This window comes from Strongylocentrotus purpuratus, unplaced genomic scaffold (genome assembly GCF_000002235.5).
Source record: "Strongylocentrotus purpuratus isolate Spur 01 unplaced genomic scaffold, Spur_5.0 spur5_scaffold_14, whole genome shotgun sequence".
Classification (NCBI taxonomy): domain Eukaryota; kingdom Metazoa; phylum Echinodermata; class Echinoidea; order Camarodonta; family Strongylocentrotidae; genus Strongylocentrotus; species Strongylocentrotus purpuratus.
Window position 1 is genome coordinate 32,737,992 of NW_022145599.1, and position 27,856 is coordinate 32,765,847.

The window sequence follows — 27,856 nt, forward strand, 5'->3', positions numbered from 1 at the left end:
GTATAACTTCAATATATAAGAGCACATCCCTCGGACATGATTTAAAGCGATAAGTTGGTATAATGGTTACTTAGTTGTCTGAAATAAATACATATTCCTACAGTTTAGAGAGTGAGATATTGTAGAGCAGACAAAACGACATTTGAAATGTATAAATACATTAGAAAAGTCACCTAAAAGAAAGACTCATGGGAGTGTCGATTGATGGAAATGTGACAATGCGAGACAACGTATTCATGCTTATAAAGGGAGAAATGAACTGAAAATTGAAGTTCGAGGGAGCAATAATGATAAAGAATTGTCAGTTCATCAATAATATCATCTCATCAATTGGTGTTGGAAGAGTCTGCAAAGACATGTCACAACTTTCTAGTTCTGCTATAAACTATAGCCCCCCCCCCCATTTGTTTGATTAAAATGCGTTGAGTTGTATTGATGTGGAGTATTCGAATTGTAAAAGTCTGTAAAGACATGTCATACCCTTCCACTTCTGCTGTAAATTAGCCCACCTCCTCCCTCCCCAATAACGTTTAAGACCAGTTGAGTTGAGTTACCAGGAGATGGATGACGTCGTTTCGAATGCAGACGTGGTCATTATCTTCCAATGACCCGACTCCAGACGATTTGGAGAAAAATACTTTTCATAAAAATAGCTGGTATTTAATCTCTATGGATTTTATGGATTATATGACTATAAGCTCTGCTTCGTGCTCATGGGAAGGCCTTTGCCACCTGTAAAAAGGGAACTATTATAATCAGAATCGAATAGATAAAAGGAATATTTTATTACTCTTGGTTGAATTGAGAAAGGAATAAAATGACTATAAACCGATGAATATATGAAAGAGACTAGATATTTCAAACAAATAAATAAATGAACGAAGGACGAATATGATTTATTTCTAAAGGAGGCTTTGCAAACAAGGAGGCAATTTGGCCTGGATCAAAAGCAATATTATTCACAAAAGAGATCTTTGCATGAGTGAATCTTCTGTTAGGAATAATTTCTGATCGAAAAATTTAGAAATTAATTCCAGAATCTAAGTCTACCGGATCCTCGAACGGCTTTTCATTGAATGGAAGAAGAAAAAACACATGGATATGCTAAAACTGACGGAGGACATCAAAAAGGTGATTTGGGAAGTAAGCAGGTTTGCGAGTAAACAAGATTTTTGACATGGGTTTCTTGTTGGTATACCATTGGTTTCTCAATGGCAATGATTTTATTAAAGTTTGGATAATGTTGACACCACCTCTTTTTACCTTTCTTTCTTTCTTTCATTCTTACATTCATTCATTATTTCTCTCTCTCTCTCTCTCTCCGTATTCTAATATTTTCTGCTTCCCCATTTTGCTCTTCAGTCTTTTCTGATACCATTCCCTTCTGTCTGTCCCAATACTCTCTTATTTATGCGAGTAAAGTTTTAAGCATAATGACACCCCTCTCTCTCTGCATTGTATTCTTCCGTTTTCCACTTTTTTCTATCGTACTTTTCTCTCTCTCTCTCTCATGTATTCTATGTTCACTCTAGTATTATTCTATCTCCCTTTTCACTAAGACACAGAATTTCTACCACATTCATCATAATCATCATTATCCTTCATTACCATCATCATACTATCATCATCGTCACCATCGTCATAATAAATACCACCACCATCATCATCATAACCTCTCTCTTATCATCATAAACTGGATCACCCTTCCCTGTTCTATACCACCTTTGTGTTTTTATCTCTCTTTTCCTTGCTCTGTCTCTCACTCCCTCATTTTCAATAGTCTGCCAAGAGACTAAGGGCGCGTTCATGCTTGATTTTGACGGCCCGAATCAGGCATCTGTTACGCGTTTAGTTTAAAACACGATTGCGTTCATGCTCACTTTTGTAGAATCACCGAAAAACGGCGATCACGATCGCCGATCGTAAACTCACAAAAAGATGCGTTTACAATTTGTAAACGCGTTTAAATGGGGTCAACGCACTGACCTCTAGTGGATCTACGTAGCATGCGCACACAGGTATGCGAATTCAGCTGAAGGCCACCCAAGGAGAATTGCCTGGAGAAGTGAGCATGAACAGTGCACCGTGGAACTGCGATTACGATGAGCGTTTACGATGAGCGTTACAAATCGCTCATTCTGCCTTCAAAATCAAGCATGAACGCACCCTAATTGGAAGCTGAAAAGCCAATAATATACCACACAGGAAAGAAATGTGCATTGTAGCAATATATATTTCATTGTTTATACAATAAAACTCTTATAGATGGTACAAAGAAGTCGAACTTTAGTCAATTTGTTCAACACTCAGATACCTGATAATGTAATTTGAATATCATTGACATCAATAATGTAATTAAAGAGCACCAAACTTGAACTATTTCTTGATGAACACTGAATTAAAAAGGGAACATATATATATGGATTGAGAATGCAAACGTCAGCCATTTCAAGGTACAATTCCTCGGGTCCAAGATGATTACATTCCAGAATAATATAACACAGATCTTGATATCATCACAGTTTAACAATTTCAACCTCATTTAAGTAAAGTATTATGCCTACACAAAAGGTATAATCAATAGGTAACTTTCGTAATGTAATCAAATCTAACGCACAAATCTGTTTTAAGTACCTAAGTAATTGCGTATATTTTATGATTTGATTTATTGATTAAGTGTTGTTAGGTAGGACGAGCCATAACGTTTGTCCTACATAGCAGCAATTAATGTGTGCAGTTTTCATTCTGATTATTGAAATACAACTATTCATTACAGGTTAATGAAATAGTTTATAAGGACCCACTTAACTTGTGCATTAAATTTGAGTACATTACAAAAATGGTCTATTGATCATCATGATCATAATCATGATCAAATGACTGGCAACAACTGCAACGTAAAAAATAGACCCCGAAAGGTCAGTTACCTGTGTGAGGGTTCACAAGGTCAGAGGGAAGGTCATAAAGCATGACAATCAGTAACATATCCAGGATTTGTAAATGGGGGGAGGAGGGGGGTAAGAATCTTTACACATGCATGACTTTGGGACTTTGTCAATAGAGAGTTGGAGCATGCTCCATGCACCCCCTCCTCCCCCCCCCCCCCCCCCCCGAACAAAACAAAACAACTTACATGTAACTACAATGGCTCGGTGATAGAGCAGTAATCTCATATTTGGGAGGTCTTGGGTTTGAAACCATGTCGATGTGCTCGTGCCTTTTGGTAAGGCAGTAAAACTCATTACTCAGTCCCTCAGACAGAATTTAAAGCCGTCTGTCCCCCAGATGCTTACTTACAAGCATATGCATACTTTCTTTAATAAAAGTTAGATAAAACAATCATCAACAACTGTACAACAGACATATCTCACTTATTAAAGCTTTAAATTGTCAACTGAAGATAGGATAAGATCATCAGATGATTTGAAATGCAGTATTCTAACAGGAACAATGCATCCCACCCCAATGATAATATTCCATTATACTAACTACTAAATCTCCCTGACAACAGAAACAAGATCTCAATGTACATGTATAACTATTTTAAACCTTGATGCTAAATTCTGACTACATGCTGAAATGAACAAAACATTGACTGGACCTTATAATTAACAGTGTTAGATTTATGTATAAGTACCACAAATGTATACTGTCGTTATGGCAACAGGAATGGAAGACTCAACTTAAAAGTATGAAAGGTCATAAAAAAACATCTCTAAAAACAATTCTACAAGATGTAAGATCAATTCAGGAACAATGTAAAAATATGGAACACACATGTATGATTGACGGATATACATGTACAAAGTGGTTGAAATATTTCTCATTATTACCCGTATCAGACATCTGAGCAGTGGTTTTACAAAATCATATTGCTCTAGATGTCTGATTTGGATAACAATACAAATATTGACTGGCTTAAATTTCGGGAGATACCACATATATTGCCCTCACAAGACCCATATTTCCCTCGTCTTTGACTCAGGGCAATACGAGTCTAGTTTGGGCAATATATGTGGTATCTCCCACAAGGCCAGTCGATATTATATAAATGTTTATATTCGGTAGAAGTACAATGCAGTGAAATCATTCTGTGTTGTTCAATGCTTTAATAAACTTACTGTATATTCTTTAATGCAATGAATAGCGGTGATTGACGAGACAAGAATCATAAGACGTTTTGTGACAAGATAAACTGAAGAGTTGTATTACTCTACCCAGGTGGAATAATATAATGATTTATTATTCTGATCTTTTTCCACTTGCTTACTTTAACAATGACTCTTGTATTACCCCTTTTGGGTGGTAGAGGCATAAACAGAAATGAGATGGCATACAAATGCTATTTCATTATGTTTTTATCATTTGTTTACCCATGGTCAATAACCCCTTTCGACTGACTGGATATAAACAACAGATAATGGGCATTTTTGAAAACAACACCTTTTGCCTTACACACAGAAAGCTCTGCAGTTGGCATAAAACCAGTCATAAATGAACAATAGTGAGAGGCTGTACTTCTCATCTCCTCATTCGCAGATACAGTTGATTAAATCATACTCGTGTAAAGTATTCCCAGGACTAATATTGACCTCCCTTGGCTCAATGAGCAGTGAATGTTTGATCAGGCAGTATGCACGACAAATTAAATACAAAATGAGTTCAACTTCAACACCCTTGAATAGCTTTAACCCATGTACAAGAAATGGCATAGATTTTGTCGAGAACCAGAGAGGTGTTATTTCCCTTTTAGGACAGGGCTAAATGAATCACCTATTGTTCTTTAAATTGGCAACAATGTTTTTCTTCAAATATTGCTTCTTTGTTCTAATAATGTGCAATGTCTCTGAACACCATATACACAGGCAGAAATTTGTTGACAAAGTTTTTTAAATGGTTAATTTTGATTTAAAAAAACAATAACAACACACACAATGATTCTGAACCTCTCCAAGTGTTGCCAATTTAAAGAACTTGAATGCCTTAACTTCATTTATAAAATTGCTGGCATCAAGTTCAATGTGGCCATGCAATAAAAATGGACACAATGTGTGCATTAATTTTGCCCTTCATTTTCATGAATCTAGTATATCTTTAAGGCTCACAACATGCAGAATGCTTGTCCCCAAAACACGTTTCTCGTTCTAAGCAGACAATATCGTTCATCTACTATTGGTGTTGACAGGGTTGGCACATTAAAATTGACAACTGACAAAAATATAAGTCTGTATCCTTTTTTGTCCTTACTGAGGAGGTTTACAACAGCTGGAAGTAAAAAATGCTGGTGAAATTTTAGAATAGCACAAAACCATGTCAAAGCCTCGATGATTCACTATTGCTGACCACAATAACATTGGAAAGCTTAAACCGTTTGCTGCACATTTCATAAAAACATGAACTTAACAAATTGCTTAGTTTTTGGTTGATTCTAAGCATTCTGACATGTAAGAAAATTCTTAACGTGCCCTTGGTTATACCTTACATAATATCAAAGTAGATCACACATACTTAATACAAAAATGAGATTTCAGAATTAGTTTGTCCATCCAAGCAATCTCGTGTCCAAATATCATGTTACATTAACATGTAATACCATTAAGTAAAAAAATGGCAACAAAAACATTAATATGAAGATGTAAATTTCTATGTATGTTCAAATCATAAGCTGTGTATATCTACAGTATCTAACTACATGTACATGAACATGTTCATTCATTTGTCCATTCAATACTGTAAATCATCATTAAAATTAACCAAATTATAACAAAAATTATTGCACAATATTTTTTATATCAGATTTCATACATCACGTATAGCGATATAAAGGAGAGCGGATAATAAAAGAATATATCTACGAACACCTGTTCGTACGGACAATGCACATCATGTAGATTTACATCAAAAATAATCCTAAATTATGTGAAGAACTTATAAACCACAGCTATCTAAACAGGGCATGCATTAAACTTGTATGATCAGCTGGTATATTCTTTTGGCTCTTATCAAACCTGTCAAATATGATATGACACATATTTCCAGCAGATTTCCAGCCCAATAGTGCAATTTATCTCAGGGTTAATAATCAAGAAGTTAATAAGAAAAATAAGTTGCTAAAGGATGAGTCTACAATAAAAAAGGAAGCTAAAAAATGTACTGGGTGAATATACATGCAGCACTTAATGATGAGAGTGCAGTCATTAAAAGATATTCATGAGCTGTGAATGTAAACAATGTACCATGTACATACATACACACACATGTAAACCCATGCAGCATGTTGATATGTATTCAATGTACTTCAATACAACAAAGAAGATTACAAACAAACAAAACTGAGTCACACATAATCACAGTTGTACCCATCATGTAGAGTACAGAAGTGCTAACGTCATGTTTGTGATGAATGTTTTAAAAACCAAGTGGCATTAGAAAGTCAATAACAATGTTTTTGTTGTTATTGATGTATCATTGATTTTAAGTCCAAGGAAAGTTGTTTGGCAGCCAATGAAAGTACATGTTGATGAAAAGAAGATTAGAAAACTATTAAAAAAGGTAATTTTTATGTAGGATGCAGCATTAAAGCATTATTTGATCGTTTTCATAAAATTCCTGAATTTTAACATAGCTTGGTAATGTATTATGTAGAACTAGGCCCTTTCTTTAAAGAGTTACGATTGATCCAAGTCGATCGCATATATCAGTTGCAGCTCTATAATTATAAAGAGATAGGAATATGTAAGCTTGCGATTGATTGATGGAGTTTGCGATCGATCTGGATTAATCTCAACTCTTTATTGGACATAGCCCAGGATTGTCAGAGCAAATTATCTAGTACTAATGTACATAAAAATCAAGTATGCATACTTGTTCTTGTACAATATATGTACATACCAGTGTATATCATAAACACATTGAGTGTGTGTAAAAGTGTTTGTTCTTTAACCCTTAAAAACAATTCAGAAAACATCTTGTACATGACAAGCGTTGCAGGCACAGCACATATGATGGCAGCTGAATCCCTTTATTCATACACTAATGTATATATATATTGTGTACCAGCAAGAAGAGCGTTTCTGCCATTGACATTATAAAGCTCTTTGATACAGCCTTCTTGCAAACAGCCGACAATTGTACCACGCTTCAATCACTGGAATCGCCATTCTTTACAACTTCTCATTAATTTCATCGCCAATTTAAAATTCACCCGAAACCTCTCTCATAAAGGCATTCTTCATTGACTATATGATTACATCAAAGGCTTGCCTGACATATCAACCTCCAGCATCCATACATACAGAATACTGCACTGGATGGTATGAAAGATATAGCTAGTACGAGGCACTCGGGAATCACAAACACGGTAAACATGGAGACACTTTTGATAGCCCATGGCAAACTCAACTGAAAACGCTTGATTAACTCATTTGAATTATGTGTTCATACCGCCGCCAACAGGTCAAGCCTGGACAATGTTCAAGACGGAACAATGACTTGGATGTCACGACCGAATCGTATCCTGAATTGTTCGAAGAGGAGGAAGGTGAGAATGGTGTGAGGTCCGAGTCTCACGAAGGCAGGAATGAATCCCTTGAAGAAGCCCATGGGTCCTAGCTTGGCAACGCTCATAAAACAGTCCAAGGCATTCTAGAGTACACAAAATAGAAGAGAATGAGAGAAAGAGAGATTGGAAATCACTTTTTATTTAAAGGCAGCAAAAAAGCGTTGGGGAATCCCACTAGGTCCCATATTGGAATCATTTGGGACAGTGAAGGACATTCTATTTCTACACAAAAATAGTAGAGAATGAGAGATAAGGGATCATAATCTATAAAATGACCCAAACATAACCCTTGGAGAATCCAATCTATCCCAGCTTGGTTATGTTCAGAAGTCCTAAGAGTATTCTATAAGAAAAATAACAGGGGAAAATGAGAGAGAGAGGGAGAGAGCTGTTATCAACAAAGCCTGTAAATGAGAATTCTCCAAAGGAAGTGGAGGAAAATTGGTACTGAAATGTGGAATGAAATCACAATAAAGTGTTTTACAAAATCAATAGACCAAAACCATAAAAAAAGAATCAAATGACCAAGGTGCCAAAAAAGGACCATTGATTGGATCAGTAATAAGCCAGTTTGTAAATACCATTTGGCATAGGCAGAGAAAGGTCATTTGTTCCCCAATTGTAAACCCATCAAAACAAATACTGGTATCATGGCTCATGAAAGTAATGTAATCAGTATTCACTTATACACTGACAGTACATTTATCTGATACTTCTTCTCAAGAGGCAAATTAAAGGTTTTCATGAAGCACCTCCATCACGTATCCATCATGTAAAAGATCTGTGGATATTTCGGGGCCATGCTTTCCAAAGCTATTTACGAACTGGCTTATTGGAAAAGGCTACGTGAATACATTTCTTTTCTTTCAATACCTACATATTTTTGTTGTTTGCCATGCAACAGATGCATGGTTTGCAGATATACTTTTACAGAGGTATGCAATTCAAATTGTTGACCTTTCTCTGACCAGTTAATATACAAACTGCATCATCCTATCTTTAACAGTGACATGATTTCTCTACATTAATCCATTATCTTTTCATAACAAAATTATACAAAGTTAAAGATCTGATGAAAACTGACATGTGCACCTTTCTGTGGGACACAATACTATGCATCACCTTATAACAAATCTTGAGTGGACTTGATGCCAATGGCAAGGAAGGGCCAAGGAAAAAGGCTAGTTTATTTCACTTGTAGCTTCCAACCATCCTAAGTGATTCTTTTTTTTTTTACTCACCTTGTACTCGCCTGGTTTGGCATTCATTAGTCTTGTCTTCATGACATCAGCTGGCTGTGTTAATACTGTGGCACAAGTACCCTGGAGAAAAAAAAGGAATATATAATCACTTAAATGATTTACTCATTGGTCTTATCTTCAAGACATCAGCTGGCTGTGTTAATACTGTGGCACAAGTACCCTGCAAAAAAAATAAGAATATATAGAATCACTTTAATATGTGACATCGATGCCATACAACACCTGGACAAAGTCACATTTCTCAACAAAGTGGCAGAAATAGCATAGGGTATTCAATGTACGAAGCTATGTATATTTTAAATATTCCTCAAAATATTGTGCCCAATTTTATTGCACTACTACATGTACATGTAAATTTTATATATTAAATTGCCATTTCTCCTCTCGAGTCTCGACCCAGGAGTCAGAATGTTAGCTGGTAGAGTAGAATGCAAATGTCAGTGTGATCAGATTAGCATATTCACATCCGCAAAAAGGCAATAGTAAAGTATTAATGACTGCTTTGAGAGAAATAGTTGTTTTTATACGCTCAAGGGAAGGTTAGAATTGTGCTATTGCCCGAGGCGTGCCGAGGGCAATAGCCCAATTGTAACCTTCCCGAGAGCATATAAAAACAACTATTTCTCGAATATTAAAGCAGTCATTTATACTTTTATATGCCAAAAAAAAAAGAGTCAACTTATGACACCATCTTGGCCTTTATCTAGTTTGTCTGCACGGTTGTTTTTTATGAGTGTATCTTTGAGAGTAGACTAAAAAAAAAAAAATAAAAAATAATTTTTTTTTTGTTGAAGATGGGATTCGATCTCTTGAGTACCAACGATGATGTGACTAAAATCACCGCCTTAGACCGCTCGGCCATCGCACACTGATACCATACCTAGCAGTTATTCTCTGATGTATACATTAAAATGGATTAAAAACGGCTTCGCGTGCTGGATGCTTCGCGGCAGCTCCATTAAACGGGCCCTTCTTTTACTTTTGCAATGCATTGGCACGAACTTAGATCAAGATCTATCGGCAGATTTTGTTTTTGGAAGTATATTTTCGTCTTCATGTCAACAATGCAAGATAAAATTGTCGGTAAGATTGATCAAGATTCAATTGTATTGAAATTACCGACCAATTCATCGCACACGTACGGTATCCTCGATCGCTCAGACCATTTCTTAACATGTGAACCTATGGGTATAATTTCACCAAGACTGAACTATTTTCCCAGTAACCATGGTAACTGGGATTTTAAGTCAGGTATATAATGAGATATGTTGCACCCGGTTAAGTTACAGTGAGCTGAATAATGGCATTGACAAGTCTCATTCATCATCTGATTGTGACTTAAAGGGATTGGGTATCTTTGTCTGAGATTCTTAACAAAATCCTGGATTGACCTCATGCTGCAATCATAATTATAAACCTTTAGGTCAGTCAGGAATCCCATGACTTTTACAAGCCGATTGCCTGTCTGATTATCAACACATTTATGATTGAAATTCGAAATTTCAAAAAACGTTTTCCCAACATTCTATTAAGGAAAATGAATATAGGGTAAAACCGGTCACTCAAAATTTTTACTTTTTTGAGGCACTTCACGATCATTTTGAAGCTTAATTTTTCTAGGGCTCCAATATTACACAATATCACAGACACTGATAACACGTAGGGCCATGCATCTCAGATTTGTAAAACTGGAAACATTGTTAAACAATGCTTTAATCTGCATGCAGAGCATATTCACTATGAATGCACCTGCAAACATGATGCATGTAATTGATATAAAATAGACTTACAGCCATGGTACTTGCAGTGAAGTGGGTCATTATGTTATCATTGAAGTAACCTGATTGCAGTAAGAACTGTTTGTACTGATCGTAGAGAGCCACCTGGATAAGGAGACGAAGAAGAAGAAACACAATATGCTTAAATATTAAAGGTAATACAAAGTTTTGGTATGGGGTCATGAATTTGGTTCAAATGAACATATTGGAAGCATAGGCGATCCTACAATATTCAGTGATCGTTGTTGCGGTTGAAATCGAGTCTAAAGTTATAAAATTGTAAATACTAAACTCTTTATTTTGTATAGCGCCCTCTCGAGGTCAATATATGAATTTAGCTATAAAACATTGTTTTTTTGAATGAAATCGACCGATTTGCTGTTACCGTTTGGAATATATATATCACAACTACATATTCTGAGATTTCCATGGTCGCAGCTACCATCGTATGGTCGTAGGCGCTATTTTGAAATTGATCAAAATTTACTGGGAGCACCGGTAAATTTGTATATTCAATTTTTCTCGAAAACAGAAGTGTTTTAGGGGCTACATTTTTTAGTGCTTATAATATATCCATAGGGGCATCCATATATATCAAAATTGTAGAGAATCACTATCCAGTCAATTTTCTAAATTTACCAAAACTTTGTAATACCTTTAATGTGCAAGAAAACTGTCTATTCTTTTGAAATGCACGTACATACAGGCATGTTGTGGACAAAATGTGAATCATTGTAAATATAGACAGTCATCAACGGTTCTGATTTTTTTTTTTGGAGGGGGGGGGGGGGGGAGGGGTTGTCATCAGGCAATCTACACGATGCTCTCATTATAGGTGACTGCTGTCATATGATGTGGAAGTCTTGGGTTTCGATCCACAGCAAGTAAAGGGTTAATTAAGTTAAAGCTAATCTTGAGCTCTGGTATGGGAATCACATTTTGAAAGAAAAATGCTCTGATTTATTCTGGATTGTTTATCCTGCAGTAGATTGGTTGTATGAACAAGTGAAAGAAAAACAAACACACAGAAGCCTACTGGGCATCATCTTCGATAACAACCACAAATCCCAGTGACCTGTGTTAAGCACATGGTGTCGGTCCTACTTACCCGGATTTTCTTATCATTCTATGCTCATTACTCAGCCACTATACATTTTCTACCAAAATTGTTTGGTACCTGTCATTTATTTGTAATCTTGAACATTCCGTGTAAGTTTCGTTGGAGAATTTATTTTCTATACTTACCGGAACTCAAGTTTATCGTTAATTAAGTTAAACAGTGGCAATCCACAACCCTCGTGATAAATTCATTTGAATGAAAGCAGAAAAATCAGAGGAAAAGAATGGCAAAAATATTTTTAAAAATCAGACCAATAATAACAAAATTATGGATATTTGAAATATGAGATCTCTACAGCTATATGCAGATCTCAAATTGGTTATTTTGTCAGTGGATTGTGACGTAGTGACGGATAACTCTCCTGTTTGTTGTGTACTAAAATATTACTAATTTCTTCTCTTCTCCCAAGAGCGCTACTCAAGATATGTATTAAGGAGATTGTATTATTACAGGTCCTCTCAAAAGAAAAGACCATCTCAGGTCATACATATTGAAGATTTTTTTTTTTTTTAAATATCATTTTGGCTGTTGGACAAATATTTGTCCGGCACTACATCATAGTGACATTACCAATTCAGCCAATTTGAAGTTCCAATACGTATAGTGATTATATCTTTGAAATGTCCAATTTCTCTCAAACTTTCACCAGTCTGCTTCTCTAATATTCCTGCTTTAATTTGGAGGTTATGAAGGTTGGATTTTCCCTTTAAGGGATATCTATGTACACACCTGTCCAAATGTCATAAGGAAGCCTCTTGCAACAGCCATAGACCAACCATTCCATAAGCTTACTACACCCTCTGAAAGATGATGCAAGAAAGGTGAGAGAAATAAACCATCGGATGAGTACACGTACATGCGATAAAATAGGCTCTTTATGACTGACGGGGAAATGGATGAAACATGAGACGATTATTCCAAGCTTGCAATATCTGGATACTGCATGGAATAACTAATGCATGTGTACGCTTCATGTAACTGAATACACAAGCATAAAAGGTGATTATACAGTCACGTAATTTGTTATGCAAGCACAAGTATGGAGAACTGATAAATTTGTACCAAAATAACTTTTACGGCTTAATGCTTGCACTATTAAAGATTGTACAGTTTTACAGTATATTGTTATTTCAGTTTTTAACAATAATAAAAACAAAAAGCCATAAGTTTCCAAGACCAAGTGTGGTGAATGACAAAATCTATCCTGATAATTGTCATAAAAGCTGATTAAACTATCACGTAATTTGTTATACAAGCACACGTATAGAGAACTGATAAAATTTGTACCATAACAAAAATTGATTGTACAGTTCAACAGTATATTTTCATTTCCGCTTTTGAGAGTAATAAAAGAAAAAAGCCATCGTACATTTCAGAGTCTAAACGTGGTGAATGACAAAATCTATCCTGATTTCAAGGGACCAAAACAAGATAAGCTGACGTGTGTACGCTAAGTAAACATAGTTTAGTGGTCCACGTAACCTCTTTCAGATTTCAAGTGGTAAAGCGCAGCAGTTTTTTTAATGGCAAAAGTGTAACCCGCTTCACATTTCTGTGTCTTATAACACACAGCTAATAGAATTTGCATAGGACCCTTGCGTAGTCTCCGATGGATTTAAGAAACAAGATGAACTAAAAAATATGATTACTTTTTTTTAACATACCTTTTTTGTAGACCTGCCATAGCCCATCAAGGGCATGTTTATAACTGTTGGGACAGGAGGAGAAAGCAGAGTTATTTAGGTTTACAATTATGGTGTAGTGGTTTAGACACAGACAGGACACCAAACTAGATATAAACCAGTCCTGGTTCAATTCCAATCCATGGTAGAAAGTTCTTTTGGCAAAGGACCAAATTAGATTGCCCAAACTGTAGCACCCCCCCCCCCAACAAAAAAAAGAGAAGGAAAGAGTCAAACAAACATTTGAATGATATATATATATATATATATTTATATATATATATATATATCCTTTGACATACAATGTACATTGTAATGTTTGTCCAATCATTGAAGAATACTGGTGGCTTGGTGTTATTTGTGGCATTGATCTTATACGGTACAACAAATGTAAAAGGAGGAGCCCTTTCCAAAGCTTGGTATTTATTTCAAATCTCACCCATCCAACAAACTGCTAATCATACCCCCAAATAAAGCTACTTAACATAATATCCATTATGGGCCCACATCACCATGCCGGAATATAAACAGGGAAAATAAGAGAAGGACCAAGAATTAGTAAAAAAAAAAAGCTTAAAAGTGCAAGTGAATTTGGGATCACTAGGACAGACTGCATACATGAATATTGGTTGCATATCCAGCTTGTGACAACCCTGTTACATGTATAAAACCCATTGCTCTCCACCCCCCCCCCCCCCCACCTCTAACTTTGTCTCGGCAGGAAGTAAATTTTTCACCTTGACCTGGAAAAAAAACATGGATTGTGTTTTTTTATAAATTTCCACTTTAATACCAGTACATTCCACTTTATTACATCCTCCTATTGAAGGTCATGCCAGAATGTAAACAACTTCAAGGCACATTGTCTCTCTAAGATTAACAGACCACCAAATTACCCAACTTTCTAGACAGACCGGATTTCATAAATATCTTCTTCTGAGTTCATACCAGTATATTTTTTATTTCTTTTATCACATACTCTAGTTGTATTATTTTTGGGGAATTGATGACTTACTTTCTCCTTTCTGCTGGTTGTAGTTTGATATCATTCTGCATCCTGACGTTGATCATATCTGCTGGTGTACCCACAAAGCCCCCAACAGCTCCTGTGACAGACAGACAGAATCAGAATATTCAAACTTTATTACAATAACTATATTATATTCCCGGTGGTTTTTATAGCCCTTATTAAGGGGACGATGTGTCTACGCACTTCAGTAAGATACAATTATAATATTTTGCGCTTATTTAGCGCTCAATACATCGACAAGATCTCTAAGCGCTCTACAGATATATCATTACCACTGTCATTGGATTCAGCCTTTCCCCCGCAAGCATTATATGCACATTCTCCACTCCCTGGGGAAGGATTCCAGCCAGGCACTATTTCACAGTCGCCCCCAACGCTGAGCGATCTATAATGACTTTGCATCTTACCGGGTACCCACCCAACACCTCCATGGAGAGTGGCAACTGTATATTAATGTCTTGCCAAAGGACGTTAGTGCCGGGCTGGGATTTGAACCCTCAACCCTTGGATTGAGAGTAAATGATTGAACCTCTATACCACTATGCCTCTTAGGACAACGATGATAAAATAAAGCTCTACACCACGTGTATCAAGGCACTACCTCCTGAGCTAATGCCCTGACAAGACGATTACAAAATGAAGAGAATGTTGTTCTTGTGGCTATTTTTGTGTATTAAAAAATAATAATAATAACAAATAAAAAAACAAAACCTTTCTTCACTCTCTTGTCGCAATGCATGCATTTCTGAACATTTACATCTTACACTCATATATATATTGGGTGCTTTCATTTTCAAAGCTTAGAATTTGCAGGTAGGCCTTGTAACTGACTGAGGTTGTTTTGTGTCTACTAGAATACACAAGCATATTTCTAAATTCAGTGACCTAAAAACATGTTGAAAATTTACACAAACATTTACGAATGCCACTAACATTTCTACCCACATGTGCAAAAGGATATATTGATATATTTGCTTTTTTAAAGATTGTTGAGCAGATTACAAACCAACCTGTGAATCAGTTTACATGAGTATCTCTTAAATTCAGATTAAACAAACAATGGAAACTCGGTAAGGATCAACGTACACTCTGAAAACACTATTTGTTCTGTGATATTAAAACAGCTGGTAATGTAAATACTACGTCGGGATAGGGAAAACGCTGCATCGACCAATAATTTTGCATGCTGACCTGGCATATTTTTCAACATATGTACATTTATATGAGTGGTGAAAGGTTATAGTCCAATCTCATATTGCCAAGGACATGGAATCACTAAGGGCTCAACATTGGCAACTCTGATTTTTGATCTTTTTTTTTAATGCAAGGAATTTTAAAATGAAAATATGAATGAAGATTGTTAAATTAGCCAGTATTGACTAATGAAAAATCACAACTGATATTTTTGTCACTTTCACATTCTCAGTCTACTTTCCAATTCAAATAAATGAATGACTATTGGCAATATTAAAGTGACAAGAAGCTTATGTGTAAGATATTTCTGATTTAAAGAAGGGATTGCTGTAACTAGTCTTATAAATTATGTAGAAGTGTTGTAGTTGAGTGGGCTAAGCACTTGACTTGAAATTTGAAGGTCGTGGATCCCGACAAGGCACTAATGTCCTTTGGCAAGGCATTAATCTACATTTGTCACACTCGCCCCAGGTGAGGTAATAGCAGCTAGGCTAAAGCTGAGGTAATAATTAATTTGTGTGCCTCCGAATAGAATTGTTTGGACAGATAGCGCTATATAAATGCCAGTTATTAATATTTATAAAATCATAAAAAAATTCTCTGTGAATCTTGAAGCCACACCTGCGAAACCAGCCAGAAGCATCTTCTGATAAAACGGGAGAGGTCTGCTGGGGTCGTCTGCTGTTAACCTCTGCTTCATGGCCTCATATATACCAAACCTAGCCATGGAGTAACTGAGCTGTAATGGAAATACAGAAAGAGAGAGTGAGACAGAGGGGATGGGGAGGGGTGGAGGTGAGAACAAAATGAAGGAGTTAAGAATAGGGAGAAAAGAAAGAGAAGTAGAGAGTTAGAGGGAGAGAGAGAGAGGGAGAGAGAGAGAGAGAGGGAGAGAGAGAGAGAGAGCGAGAGAAAGAGAATGAGAGAGGAAAGAGAATGAGAGAGGGAAGAGAAAGAGAGGGTTGGAAAGGGAAAATAGAGGAGAGGGAAACAGGAGAGAGAGGTGTCGTTCTACTTCAGTGAGATAGAATTATGATTCTCAACAATTATGCAGTTTGCCTTCCAGACACATCTTTTTGTGCCACAACATTTAGCTAATGACCTCAAACTATTCTAGTTCCTACAAAAGCCCAGCAAATAAGAAGATTCCTACAGTATCTCAAGTACCGGTCTGCCATAGCCTTTTCTACTGACCTGCGTCTACTGAACATACACATACAGGCATGTACGAGGACTTACAAATATATGCTGTCAAGAGATAGTACATATACGCTTTTATTTAGCCTTGACAAAGTTGGAGAATGGAATTCATGTTTGTCGACTATCTGATGAACAATGGGGTAAACAATCCACACAACCTTTACCCCTTCTAAGATACAAATAATGCTGATTCAACAATTGTCTCTAAAACTGCCATTTTCTGTAGTGAGATGACCATGTACAATGTAGGATAGCTGCTAAAATCACTATGGAAAAGCTAACACTTCGTTCTAAAAACCGAAATATATGTGTACCTGTTCGGGGGTCACCCATAACAAATGTCAGCATAATATTTTTTTTTTAAAGTTTTCTTGAAAGGAAATCAGCTTGTACATCTGACAACTATGACAGACTTAGGCAGATTGTGAATTTGTGAATCTTAATGACTTAATAAATTACAACAGGCGAGATGGAGGGCGAGATGGGGGGGGGGGGGGGTTGGAGTAAATTTGTATGCTATCTGTGACATAAGTTCACTTTGAATGGTTATCAATGGTAATAACACAGACTTTAGGATGAGTTTCTATTTTTCACACCATATTGTACATGTAAAGGACAAAATGAGAGATTTCAATTTATTTTCAGTTTGGTAGTTTGGTTTGGTACATCCCCCTAGAGATTAATATACAAAATAAGTTGGTGATTTGAATCTAATCATATTTCTGATTTAATAAATGATTTAAAAAATGATTTAATGCAGTAGTACCTGTCGGCATAATGAAGCACTGAGCCCATTGTAGAGTGCTAAAACTCCCTCATTCTTGACTATATGTACCGCCATCCCAGAAGCATTCATCTGTACAGCCTGCTGCGTCTGTAAATGGACCTGGAAGTCACAACAGGAAGAGAAAACACACAAAAAATGATGTAGAAACAGCAATGTACAACCACGTTTGCCCATTAAAGGCAAGCAAGTTGTTTATATGCCTGCATGTACATGTATATCTCATTACTTCACATTTTAATAAAAAGACATTGGAAAATAATTAGTAATGATTAAATTTAGTAACAACATGAATATTAATATGTGAACCATATACATGTATGTACATTAAATTCATTAAAAAAATACCCCCCCCCAAAAAAAAAAAGAAGCATCTATTATCTCTTAGTTTAGGCAAATCAATGATCTGAAGAATACAAAATAAGAAAGTTTAAAGCAAATCTGAATATCTCAAAACCCTTTTTCCTCATACACCTGTATTTGGTTACAGAGTTGAACTGAGATGTCTTGTTAATAAATTTCGTCAAAACCATACCCCCTTAATACCCTCCCCATCCTTCACTCACTCTCTCCCATAAAACTATAGCAATGCCTTAAGGTATTACACTCACTTCGACAAACCATACACCCCCCTCCCTTTCTACCTCTCCCCATAATCTGGCGTTGTAATGACTAATGAGGTAAGACACTCACTATTTGCGTGTGTTTGATTACAAAGTTGAACTGAGATGTCTTGTTAATAAATTTCGTCAAAACCATACCCCCTTAATACCCTCCCCATCCTTCACTCACTCTCTCCCATAAAACTATAGCAATGCCTTAAGGTATTACACTCACTTCGACAAACCATACACCCCCCTCCCTTTCTACCTCTCCCCATAATCTGGCGTTGTAATGACTAATGAGGTAAGACACTCACTATTGGCGTGTGTTTGATTACAAAGTTGAACTGAGATGTCATTTTAATAGATTTTGTCAAAACCATACCCCCTTACCCTCTCCCTAAACTAAGCCCTAAGGTATTGCGATCACTTTGACAAACGGAAACCATACACCCCTTCCCCCTTTCTACCTCTCCCCCATTATCTGGAAATATTATGGAGGGCAAATGTTGAAAAGTATCACCTCTGGAAAAAAATTGTTGATTATGTTAAACAAAAAAAGTATAATTAATTTTGTGATATAAGTACATGTATAATTCATGTGTTTTTCTTTGTAATCGATATAATTTTGTGTTTCTTATGTACGTATTATTAAATTAATAAAAGATGGAAAAAAAAAAAAAAAAACAACACTCACTTTGACAAGATCCAATGGATGAGTAACACATGCTGCTCCAGCGCCGGCAAAACCACCAAAGTAAAACCTTGCCACTCTCCTGGTGGTATACTGCTCTTTCTTTTCCGTTGTCGCGGGCGACACTCCTCCTCCGCCTCCTCCCCCTCCGCTGGAAGATGGGACCTTCATTGATGCGGGGTCTAAGGGTACTGCTGCATTGGCTCCTGAACCAGGGGTGAATATGACCTGCCCTGTCATGGTATAGTAGTGCTCTGTGAATGCGATCACTGGTGAGTGTGGACCGACTCACGACCTACCTGCAACAGTTGGCAATTTACAAATAACACGCTTGAACGAACACAGAATCAAAAGTGCAAAGTACATTCAAACACCCTATCTTACATGTAACTCTTTGAGTTTTGATTAGTTTGCAGGTACAAAGTCAAACCCTTGTCAGTGGCTGTGCATAAACAGTGTCTCCACTGTTAAGGCCTGTCCTCATTAGCTCGAGTTTGCCAAATAACCCGCTATTTTCAGACTCGGGATATTATCCCGAAGCTCGAAATTGAGTCTTCACCAGGCTAATACGCTCATCACAAACTAGCTTGGACTGGCGTAAATTAACGCGATATTTCCCAAATAGCAGGATATTTTGGAAACAAGACCAATACGGTATGTTTCCGGATAATTTCTCGACCAAATATTCTGCTAATTGCAACTGCAGGCTGATGAAGACGCAAATTGACTGGTTAATTTGTGATCTGGATGGTTAAAATAGCGGGTTATTAGGCAAACTCGAGCTGATGAAGACAGGCCTGGTGAGACTTGGCTGACATCATACTGCATAGGCTACCATATGTAGCTGCTCTGGAGTCCGGACCAAGGCCAGAGACTGTCAGAGCTCTGCTACATTATGTCCCAGACCTTAAGGAATTGTGGTTAAGGTTCAAATACAAGTCTGTGCCTGCAGACTAAGTTCTGATAACCGGAACGAATGACTGCCCTGGAGAAGTGCTATTCAACCCGCTGCATATACATGTATAGGGACCAGCTGGCTCTGGTATTAAGCCTATAGAGTACCAAAGCTGTGACCGTCATACAAATCAATTTTTAGAATTTCTCAATTTTTTCTTCATTTTCCGAAAGAGCATCAAAAATAATGTCCGAATGTCGAAAACCAATTGAATATGTGAATTGGCTGAGATATGACCATCTGAATAAATATATGTCCTATAGGAACTCAGTGTTAAATGCTCTGGCTCCTAATCAGTAGTCAACGGGTTAAAGCCAATATTTTGAATTATTTGTAATGCACTAAATGGGTTGTTTGGACCAGTTACACTCAACAAAAAATTACGGAAATCTCCTGAAAAAGTAAGAGCACCAAATAAACACAATGAACTAAAGGAAAATAATAATATTTTGTTAATTCAATATCTTTAGGAAACATAAAATCTCCCCCCCCCCCTCGTTTAAAAATCTACATTGTGAGAAAAATGGTTCATTTTACTTAAAACATGATGAAATTACCATTACTTTCTTTTGCTCAATGTTACATTTTCCTGTCTCTTTATTGGGTAGATTCATTACATAGAGTTCAATGCTGTTTTAGATACATGTATCTCTTCTATTGAAAGCTGGGGGAGGGGGGGGGGGGGGGTCCCCGGGGGAGGCGTTGTTCAATGCCCTCTATTTAAAGGTAAAAGTATTGCAACTTTTGCAAGTGGAAGGGAACGTGGGGGTGAAGCTACAAGTGCCACTGTACTACATTTTGTACATTTGTACGCGACGTATTTCCTTTTAAAGATGAAGTTGAGTTCTGGTCATGCAATTGCATTGTGAAAGAAACGGTGTGAAATCGACCAGAAAAGGTTGATCATCTAGCATATAAGAATTTGTGTGTATTGCAAGGTTCTGATATCATCAAAATAATAAGAAATTTGGCCAAGTCTTGGTAAAGTTACAAACACTGTACACAGAAAGATGTATATGGGACTACACGAACACGTGGCGTAAAAAACCTACCCCCGAGTTTTACGAGTTACATGACATATTTAGAATATAAAGGCATTTGAAGAGCCATGCTTTTCAGGGAACATGTCTTATCTGATGTTCTTCCACACTTGCATAGAAGAATGATAATGCTCACAAATTATTTTTCACCTCTTCCCAGAACTCAACCTTCTCTTTAATCATAGTAGCATTCGTGTATGTGTAGGTGTTCAGTAAAAAGTATTTGTACAGTATGCATAAACATGTGCACATGCATGTTTGGCTCGTAAAACACATTGTTTGTCTCGGGGTTATGATCAGGGTTATCTTTATGAATAAACATGTACCTGCCATGTTTGTTTTGGATTTATACGACACAATGCACATGGATAAATTCCAGGTCTTTGTGCAACCTACGTCAGACCTTTTTATGAACATGAAGGACCAACGTGGAGAACCCAAACTACGGTACATCCTTGACATTAGCTAACATAATAAAAGGAAATCCAACCATAATAGACAACTGTAATGCCAAAAAAAAAAAAAAAAAATGTTTAAGGAGGAAGGAAGAGGCCCTTTTTTTTCTTCTTTCAAACTTGCCACTCAAAATGGCCGCTCGGTACATTTTCCCTGACAGTCGAGCTATTTTTCAAGACGGCCGCCAATTTTTTAAATTAAAAAAAAAAAAATCAGAAATAGATCCATTTTAGCAGTGTTTTTCATGTTTTTTTTCTTTAAAAAAAAAAATTCAAAACAAAATTTAAAAAAAAAAAAAAAAATTGGAGGCGGCCCCTAAAAAGGAAGCAAGCGGGACGCTAAACATGTATATTTTTTTTTAAGGCCTAATGTGCTATAAAAGAAAGCAGACAAATCAGAGTAACAAACTGGTGACAGATTTCAAGGGGAGGTCAACCCTGATATTAGGTTAGTTTTAATAGAAGCATAAGAATGAGAGAAACCGGTCTGTGAAATTTTGAGCAAAGTCCGATTGAAAATAATAAAGGTATGTATAAATTGAAAGTGCAATCAATCAAACACAACTTGGCAACTCTGTGACATGTTTACCTTGTAAGCTCCTCTTCAATTTGCTAGGTACTGTATGCAGAAATTTTTCACAAACTTTAATTGTTTAAAGCTAAAGACCAGTTATGGTCATGCGATTGATTGTATTGTGAAAAAAACGTTGTGAAATTGATCATCTAGCATAGATGTACTGCAAGGTTCTGGAATCATCAAAATGATAAGAAATTTGGCCAAGTCTTCATAAAGTTAGAAGCACTGTACACAGAAAGATGTATATGGGACTACACACACGTGCGCGACACGTGCATTTCATACCTCTCAACAGGCGGTTTTCCCGTCAAAATTTTTATCATCATGTAATATTCAAAACATATTCTTTCACATGATTGGTAATAAGAGCTTCCATTTCATTTTTTGAAATTGGGGCGTTTCCAATACTGGTCTTTACCTTTAAGTTACCAACTTAATATCAGGGTGGACTTCTCCTTTAATGAAATCATACAAAAAGTGAGAAAGTTATGAATGTTTGAATGTTGTAAGCACTATATGTATGCCTTCAATTTGGCTAAATACTGTAGGTAATATCTATGTGATGTAGTGGGCTAGTGGCAGACAACTTTTTGTCTTTAAAAAAAAAAGGACCTACTGGTATAATCCATAATTCCACAATTTATATTTTGACAAGTGCTCCAATGGAGCAGGCACTTATACACATTGCACAAGGGTTGGATTGCCCTTTAACAAGTAAATGTTCTACTTTTCTGTATAGTTTCTTGGGGAGATCTTCCATTTATATTGTGAGAGAGAAACATAAAATCCTGTATAAATTTGTTAGTTACTTTTGTTCATTTTAATTCAATTCTAAACAGCCTGAACATATTCCCAAAATGGAAATTGTTACTGAACGATAGTCAGCTATTCCAAGTGTACGACAAAAGGAGATCATGGAGATTAATACGTAGGGCGATACTTATCACTTTCAATTTCAATCTATTTTTCCATTAAAAAATAATATGATTTCAGATAACAGAATAAACAAGCGCTTGGGGTTTATAATAAGAGCTTGTTATGATATGTACAGCACATTTATGTAGAATATGAATTGGATGTATGGGTTTTTGAAGGCTTTGTAAAATGTATTTCCCCACACAATATTACAATAATTGATGTAAATAGTTCAATATATATTTTTTTGTGGAAATATTTTTTGAAGTGTGATTTGGCGTCACCTGAGCCTGGGATAAAACTAACTGAATCACTGTAAAGGTTGGGTCTCTCCTCCCAGTATAACAGGTGGAGCACTAGTGCACTACACCCAGGGCCCAAGGGTCGTTTCTCAAAACCGTCATAATTACAACAAGATCAACACAACTTGACGCTGTCGCTCGACTTGTTTGCTAGGTCCTAGGTGTTTCACAAAACTATCTTTACCAAGACGAGCAACAACTTCCCCGACAAGGGAACTAGCCATGTTTTCAAACTTGTTAAATCTTTTTAGATTGCCGTCTCAAGGCAACTTAAGGCTAGTCTAGATCTATGTATGGGCAGTGAAAAAATGAAAACTGAATTGAAAAAAAAAAACTTCTATCATGACCTTCAAGCTCTCAATTGATTGATCATTTTTTATTGATGTTAAAGAAAGTCTATGTCTACGTCTATGCTGGTACTCGTCAAAAGCCTGACGAGACTATGTGTCTTTCCTGTTGCATGACTCGGGGCCAACCTGGTACTGGTAGTGGTATAATATGACTATGGATGACGCGACCGTAGCAATCACCTGCGTGCAACATACGTGAAACCAAAGCGTGAGGAGAACTTGGGTCTGTTTCGCGAACGCTGACCATGAGTAGGGGCGCTGGTCCGAGAATGAGGATCGTCCGCCGAAACGAGGATACATGTATATTCTATATCCTCATAAACGCGGACAAATTGCGTCCCCAAAAATAAAGATTGTCCGCATTTTCGCAGACGTTTTTTTGTCATCGGCGCTCTGCAGGTTTCGGGTTCCTGAACCTCGCGCTGATGACGCGATAAAATAAAACCCACCATTCACCATCTACTTTTATGGGTTATCTGTCTTCCGAGGATTTATCGCTTATAATCAAAAACGTGAAAGTCTCTGTACTGTAGGCTCTAGATCTAGACCCTACAACTTACAAAGTCAATGTGAAATGCATCAAGAAAATCATTGCAGAATTTGTGTTTCGCATCGCCAACGTGGGGATCAGAAATTATATGAAACGTCTGTGAAAATCCTTATATTAGGGAGGCCAATGCCCGGGCGTAAGGCTTCTACGCCTACGATTTGTGCGCTCGTCGTCCAAGTCAGAAAATTACCAGAAGAAAAAAAAAGGGGAAAAAAAAGAAAACAAATATCTATGGAATAAAATGTATAACAAATACACAATTACACACTCCACAACATACCTATAATCACGGATCTGTAATGGTCTTTCACCATTTGTTGACGATCTTGCAGATTTTGATGTATTTTGATCCAATAATTGCGCTAGCAGACGAAAATAACGGACGGACAAGAGAAACTAGACGGGTCCTAGAGGGCGATGAGGTTAGCTCTCTAAAATCCTTCTCAATGACTGAAGGTAGCGCCTAAAAATATGGAATCAATTTAATATCAAAGAACTTTTGATAGAGATTAACATATCAGTTGTGCACAGATGTCACTTTTAACAACTAGAAAATATAACGAAAAAGGATTATATCTTTTTAATTGCAGATTTTTACAAACTGCACAATCAAAGGTAGATAGAGTACGATGTTTTTGTCAATCTTGCGTTGGTTTGAGCCCCATAGCTAGAGCCATCTCAAATTGGGGAGCAAAACTGTGAACAAAGACGTCATTGTTCCAGCCCAAAATAGAAGTCTTGCGACATCATAATATGAATATGTATGAGGTCCGGTCTCATCGCGCGCAAAACAAATTTGACGTAGTCTCACACATAGTACCTTATTCTCAGCACTAGGTCAGTGTCGTGCAGTAATGTATGAGAAGTGTAAAAAAAGACATTTCAGTAAAAAAAAAAAAGTCTACGTGAGCAGTCTATACTCCAATTGAGAAGTGTAATGAATGCCATGATTTGAACGTGTGTGTTTTAGTGTATGATATCATCATATGGTTAGTGAGAGAGAGAGAGAGAGAGAGAGAGGGAGAGAAATATCTCCGTCAGTACACGTCTATCAATGCGTGCAGTCCTATTGACTATGTTTGATTCCGTATTGTGTTCGCTGCAACTGTTGGATTTATCGATCGTATTGTGTTCGCTGCAACTGTTGGATTTTGCAGTGTCAGATTGATCTTTACTCATGAGGAAATAATTGAAATACATATCAAAACTAAGGTAGGCCTATTTATTTATTTCAATAATTTTCTTAATTTACAATGAGTGGTTTTCGAGCTTTCTCTCATTATGTTTTGACCCTCCATGCCGTGGCATGGCTAGCATGGCTCGATTGCGGCTTGCATGCAATTACCGTACCTGGACGGCCTGCAGTACTGTGTCGGTGTGTGCGACTAATTCAAGGCTAGCCGGTGATGATGAATGTACTTTTGCGCGAAGTTTTGAACTTGTTGTCCGGGCAATGACCATGATGACACGCCCATTCCCTGGGGCCTGTCTAATTCTCGACGTAATTTTTGGGACCATGAAATTGATTGTTTCAAGGCTCTTACGTACGGCCAGGCGTAGAAGGAAGCTCATAGGAACTAGCTGGATATCTCCTATTTTATGGAACTTATGGAGTCGGCAGATGGGTGAGTTTTCTTAGTGAAAGTAAATGTAGGGAGGCCAATGCCCGGGCGTAAGGCTTCTACACCTACGATTTGTGCGCTCGTCGCCCACTTCAAAAAATTAGCAAAGGGAAAAAAATGATGTAAAAATAAAAATTGAAGAAAATATGAAAAGAAAATACAATTATACATTTCACAACATACCTATAATCACGGATCTGTAACAGTCTTTCACCATTTGTTGACAATCTTGCAGATTTTGACGTTTTTTATTCCAATAATTGTGGTTGCAGACGACCTTGACGCACTCGCACCACCGACTAAGAAAATCCTAGAGGGCGTAGAGGTTTGCTCACTAAAAACCTTCTCATTGGCAGAAGGTAGACCCTAAAAATATGGGATCCGTTTTGAGTAAAGAACTTTTGATAGAGATCAACATTTCAGATGTTCACAATTGCCACTTCTAACAACTAGAAAATATAAAGAAAAAAGATTGTATCTTTTTAAATACAGATTTTTACAAACTGAACATTCGAAAGTAGATAGAGTACGATGTTTCTGTCAATCTTGCGTTGGTTTGAGCCCTATAGCTACATCCATCTCAAAATGAGAAGGAAAACAGTGAACAGTGACGTCATTGTTCGCGCCAAAAATAAAGGGTATTGCGACATAATCTGAGCTCCGGTCAGATCGTGCGCAAAGGCGTAGTCTTATTTATAGACCCTAGTACCTTATTCTCACAGCACTAGATACGAGTGTCGTGCAGTAATGTATGAGAAGTGTTAAAAAGATATTTCAGTAAAAAAAAAAGTCTACGTGAGCAGTCTATACTCCAATTGAGAATTGAAATGAAAGCCATGATTTGAAGGTGTGTGTTGTATGGTACATGGTTAGTGAGTGTGTATGTTACGTATAGCGAAAGGGAGAGAGAGAGAGAGAGAGAGAGAGAAATATTAGTACACGTACGTTGCATGCATGGATGTGCGCTATGATTGTGTTCGCTGCAAGATGGATTTTAATTGGACCTCGTAACTTCTCGATCGTTGATAATAAGGAATACTCATGAGGAAATCAAATTATTGGAATACACATCTAAGGTAAATATCAATGAATTATATATATTTCTTTCCTTTTTTGAACCATCGTCTTCGCCTCGTAGTAGTAGAAGATGTAATCGTTCGCACATTGATGGCTGGACTTCACTTCAGCCTGCATCGGGGCTTGCCTGTGTCGGTGGAGGGATCAACTTAAGAAGAAGGTGTGTACGTGTGCGACCGATTCAAGGCTAGCCGCTGTTGAGTGATTGCACTTTCGCGCGAAGTTTTAAACTTCATCATGAACTTTGTCCCTCGGGCCTGTCTAATTATGAACGTAACTTTGCGACATGAAATATAATTGTTTCAAGGCTCTTACGTACGGAAAGGCGTAGAAGGAAATGGCTACAAACCAGCTGGATATCTCCTATTTGATGGAACCTATGGAGTCGGCAGATGGGTGGATTTTCTTAGTGAAAGTAAATGCTTTCTTTTAATCTTAGTTTTAGTATAAACAAATTAGTAATTAAAAAGTTAGATTTGGGCATTGGCCTCCCTAGTAAATGCTTTCTTTTAATCTTTGTTTTATTTTAAACAAATTCGTAATTAAAAAGTTAGATTTGGGCATTGGCCTCCCTACTTATATTTTGTTCAAGAAAGTGGGGGCGTGGTGCAACTATGAGTAGACTCTATGAATGATGTTTTGCCGGATCCCGATCTCGATCACTCACCACGCTCACTCACAAAACAAATGGCGTAAATTCTAACGTTAGGTGTAGATTCTACTTACCATAACAAACATGACCGAGGTCGAGTACGAGTGATGGAACTTGGACTTGGAGTTGGAAGAATCGCGAGTCGAGAGCTGGAAATGCCTGGAACTTGGAAGAGTGAAGAAATGAATGCAGCTGAGCTGCAGCTACACAACACACATACACAGGAAGAGATCAGATGCTCTCAAAGTTGTGCAAAACTCAATCTCGAAAAGACCTTATTCTCGAGCTAGCTGTCGGCAATGAACTTAACGTACCTGGAGCAAAATTCGGGGCAACGTTGCAGATTTTACAGGAAAATAATACACGCATTCTCGAGTTACGTTTGCAAGTACCGTAGTTCGATCGCACGTAGTGAATAATTGTATTGCGTCTTTACAGGGAAAATAAAAGGGAA

The 27,856-nt window shown here is 37.0% G+C and overlaps 1 protein-coding gene across 2 annotated transcripts; it reads right to left on the reverse strand.

Moving 5' to 3' along the window:
• Nucleotides 1-4,756: 4,756 nt before the first annotated feature.
• Nucleotides 4,757-27,804, reverse strand: LOC115923649 (mitochondrial dicarboxylate carrier-like). Of its 2 annotated transcripts, XM_030984780.1 has the most exons (10): nucleotides 27,477-27,803; nucleotides 18,911-19,206; nucleotides 17,594-17,713; nucleotides 16,249-16,366; nucleotides 14,419-14,509; nucleotides 13,386-13,429; nucleotides 12,451-12,521; nucleotides 10,614-10,706; nucleotides 8,803-8,883; nucleotides 4,757-7,644 (listed from the first exon to the last, which is right to left on the reverse strand). In XM_030984780.1, exons 2-10 carry the CDS (start codon nucleotides 19,145-19,147, stop codon nucleotides 7,474-7,476), a joined length of 1,026 nt encoding a protein of 341 aa, XP_030840640.1. In that variant the 5' UTR covers nucleotides 19,148-19,206; nucleotides 27,477-27,803; the 3' UTR covers nucleotides 4,757-7,473. The 2 variants fall into 2 exon arrangements, with proteins under 2 accessions (XP_030840640.1, XP_030840641.1); XM_030984781.1 differs by lacking the exons at nucleotides 4,757-7,644; nucleotides 8,803-8,883 and adding an exon at nucleotides 8,890-8,983 and having other exon boundaries at nucleotides 27,477-27,804.
• Between the last annotated feature and the right edge of the window lie 52 nt (nucleotides 27,805-27,856).

Coding starts and splice junctions, on each gene's coding strand:
- LOC115923649 (XM_030984780.1), bottom strand. CDS start 19,147: ATGACAGGGCAGGTCATATTCACCCCTGGTTCAGGAGCCAATGCAGCA. Junction 17,714..18,910: donor ATCCATTGGATCTTGTCAAA/GTGAGTGTTGTT, acceptor TGTGACTTCCAG/GTCCATTTACAGACGCAGCA. Junction 7,645..8,802: donor CCAAACCAGGCGAGTACAAG/GTGAGTAAAAAA, acceptor TGTGTACTCTAG/AATGCCTTGGACTGTTTTAT.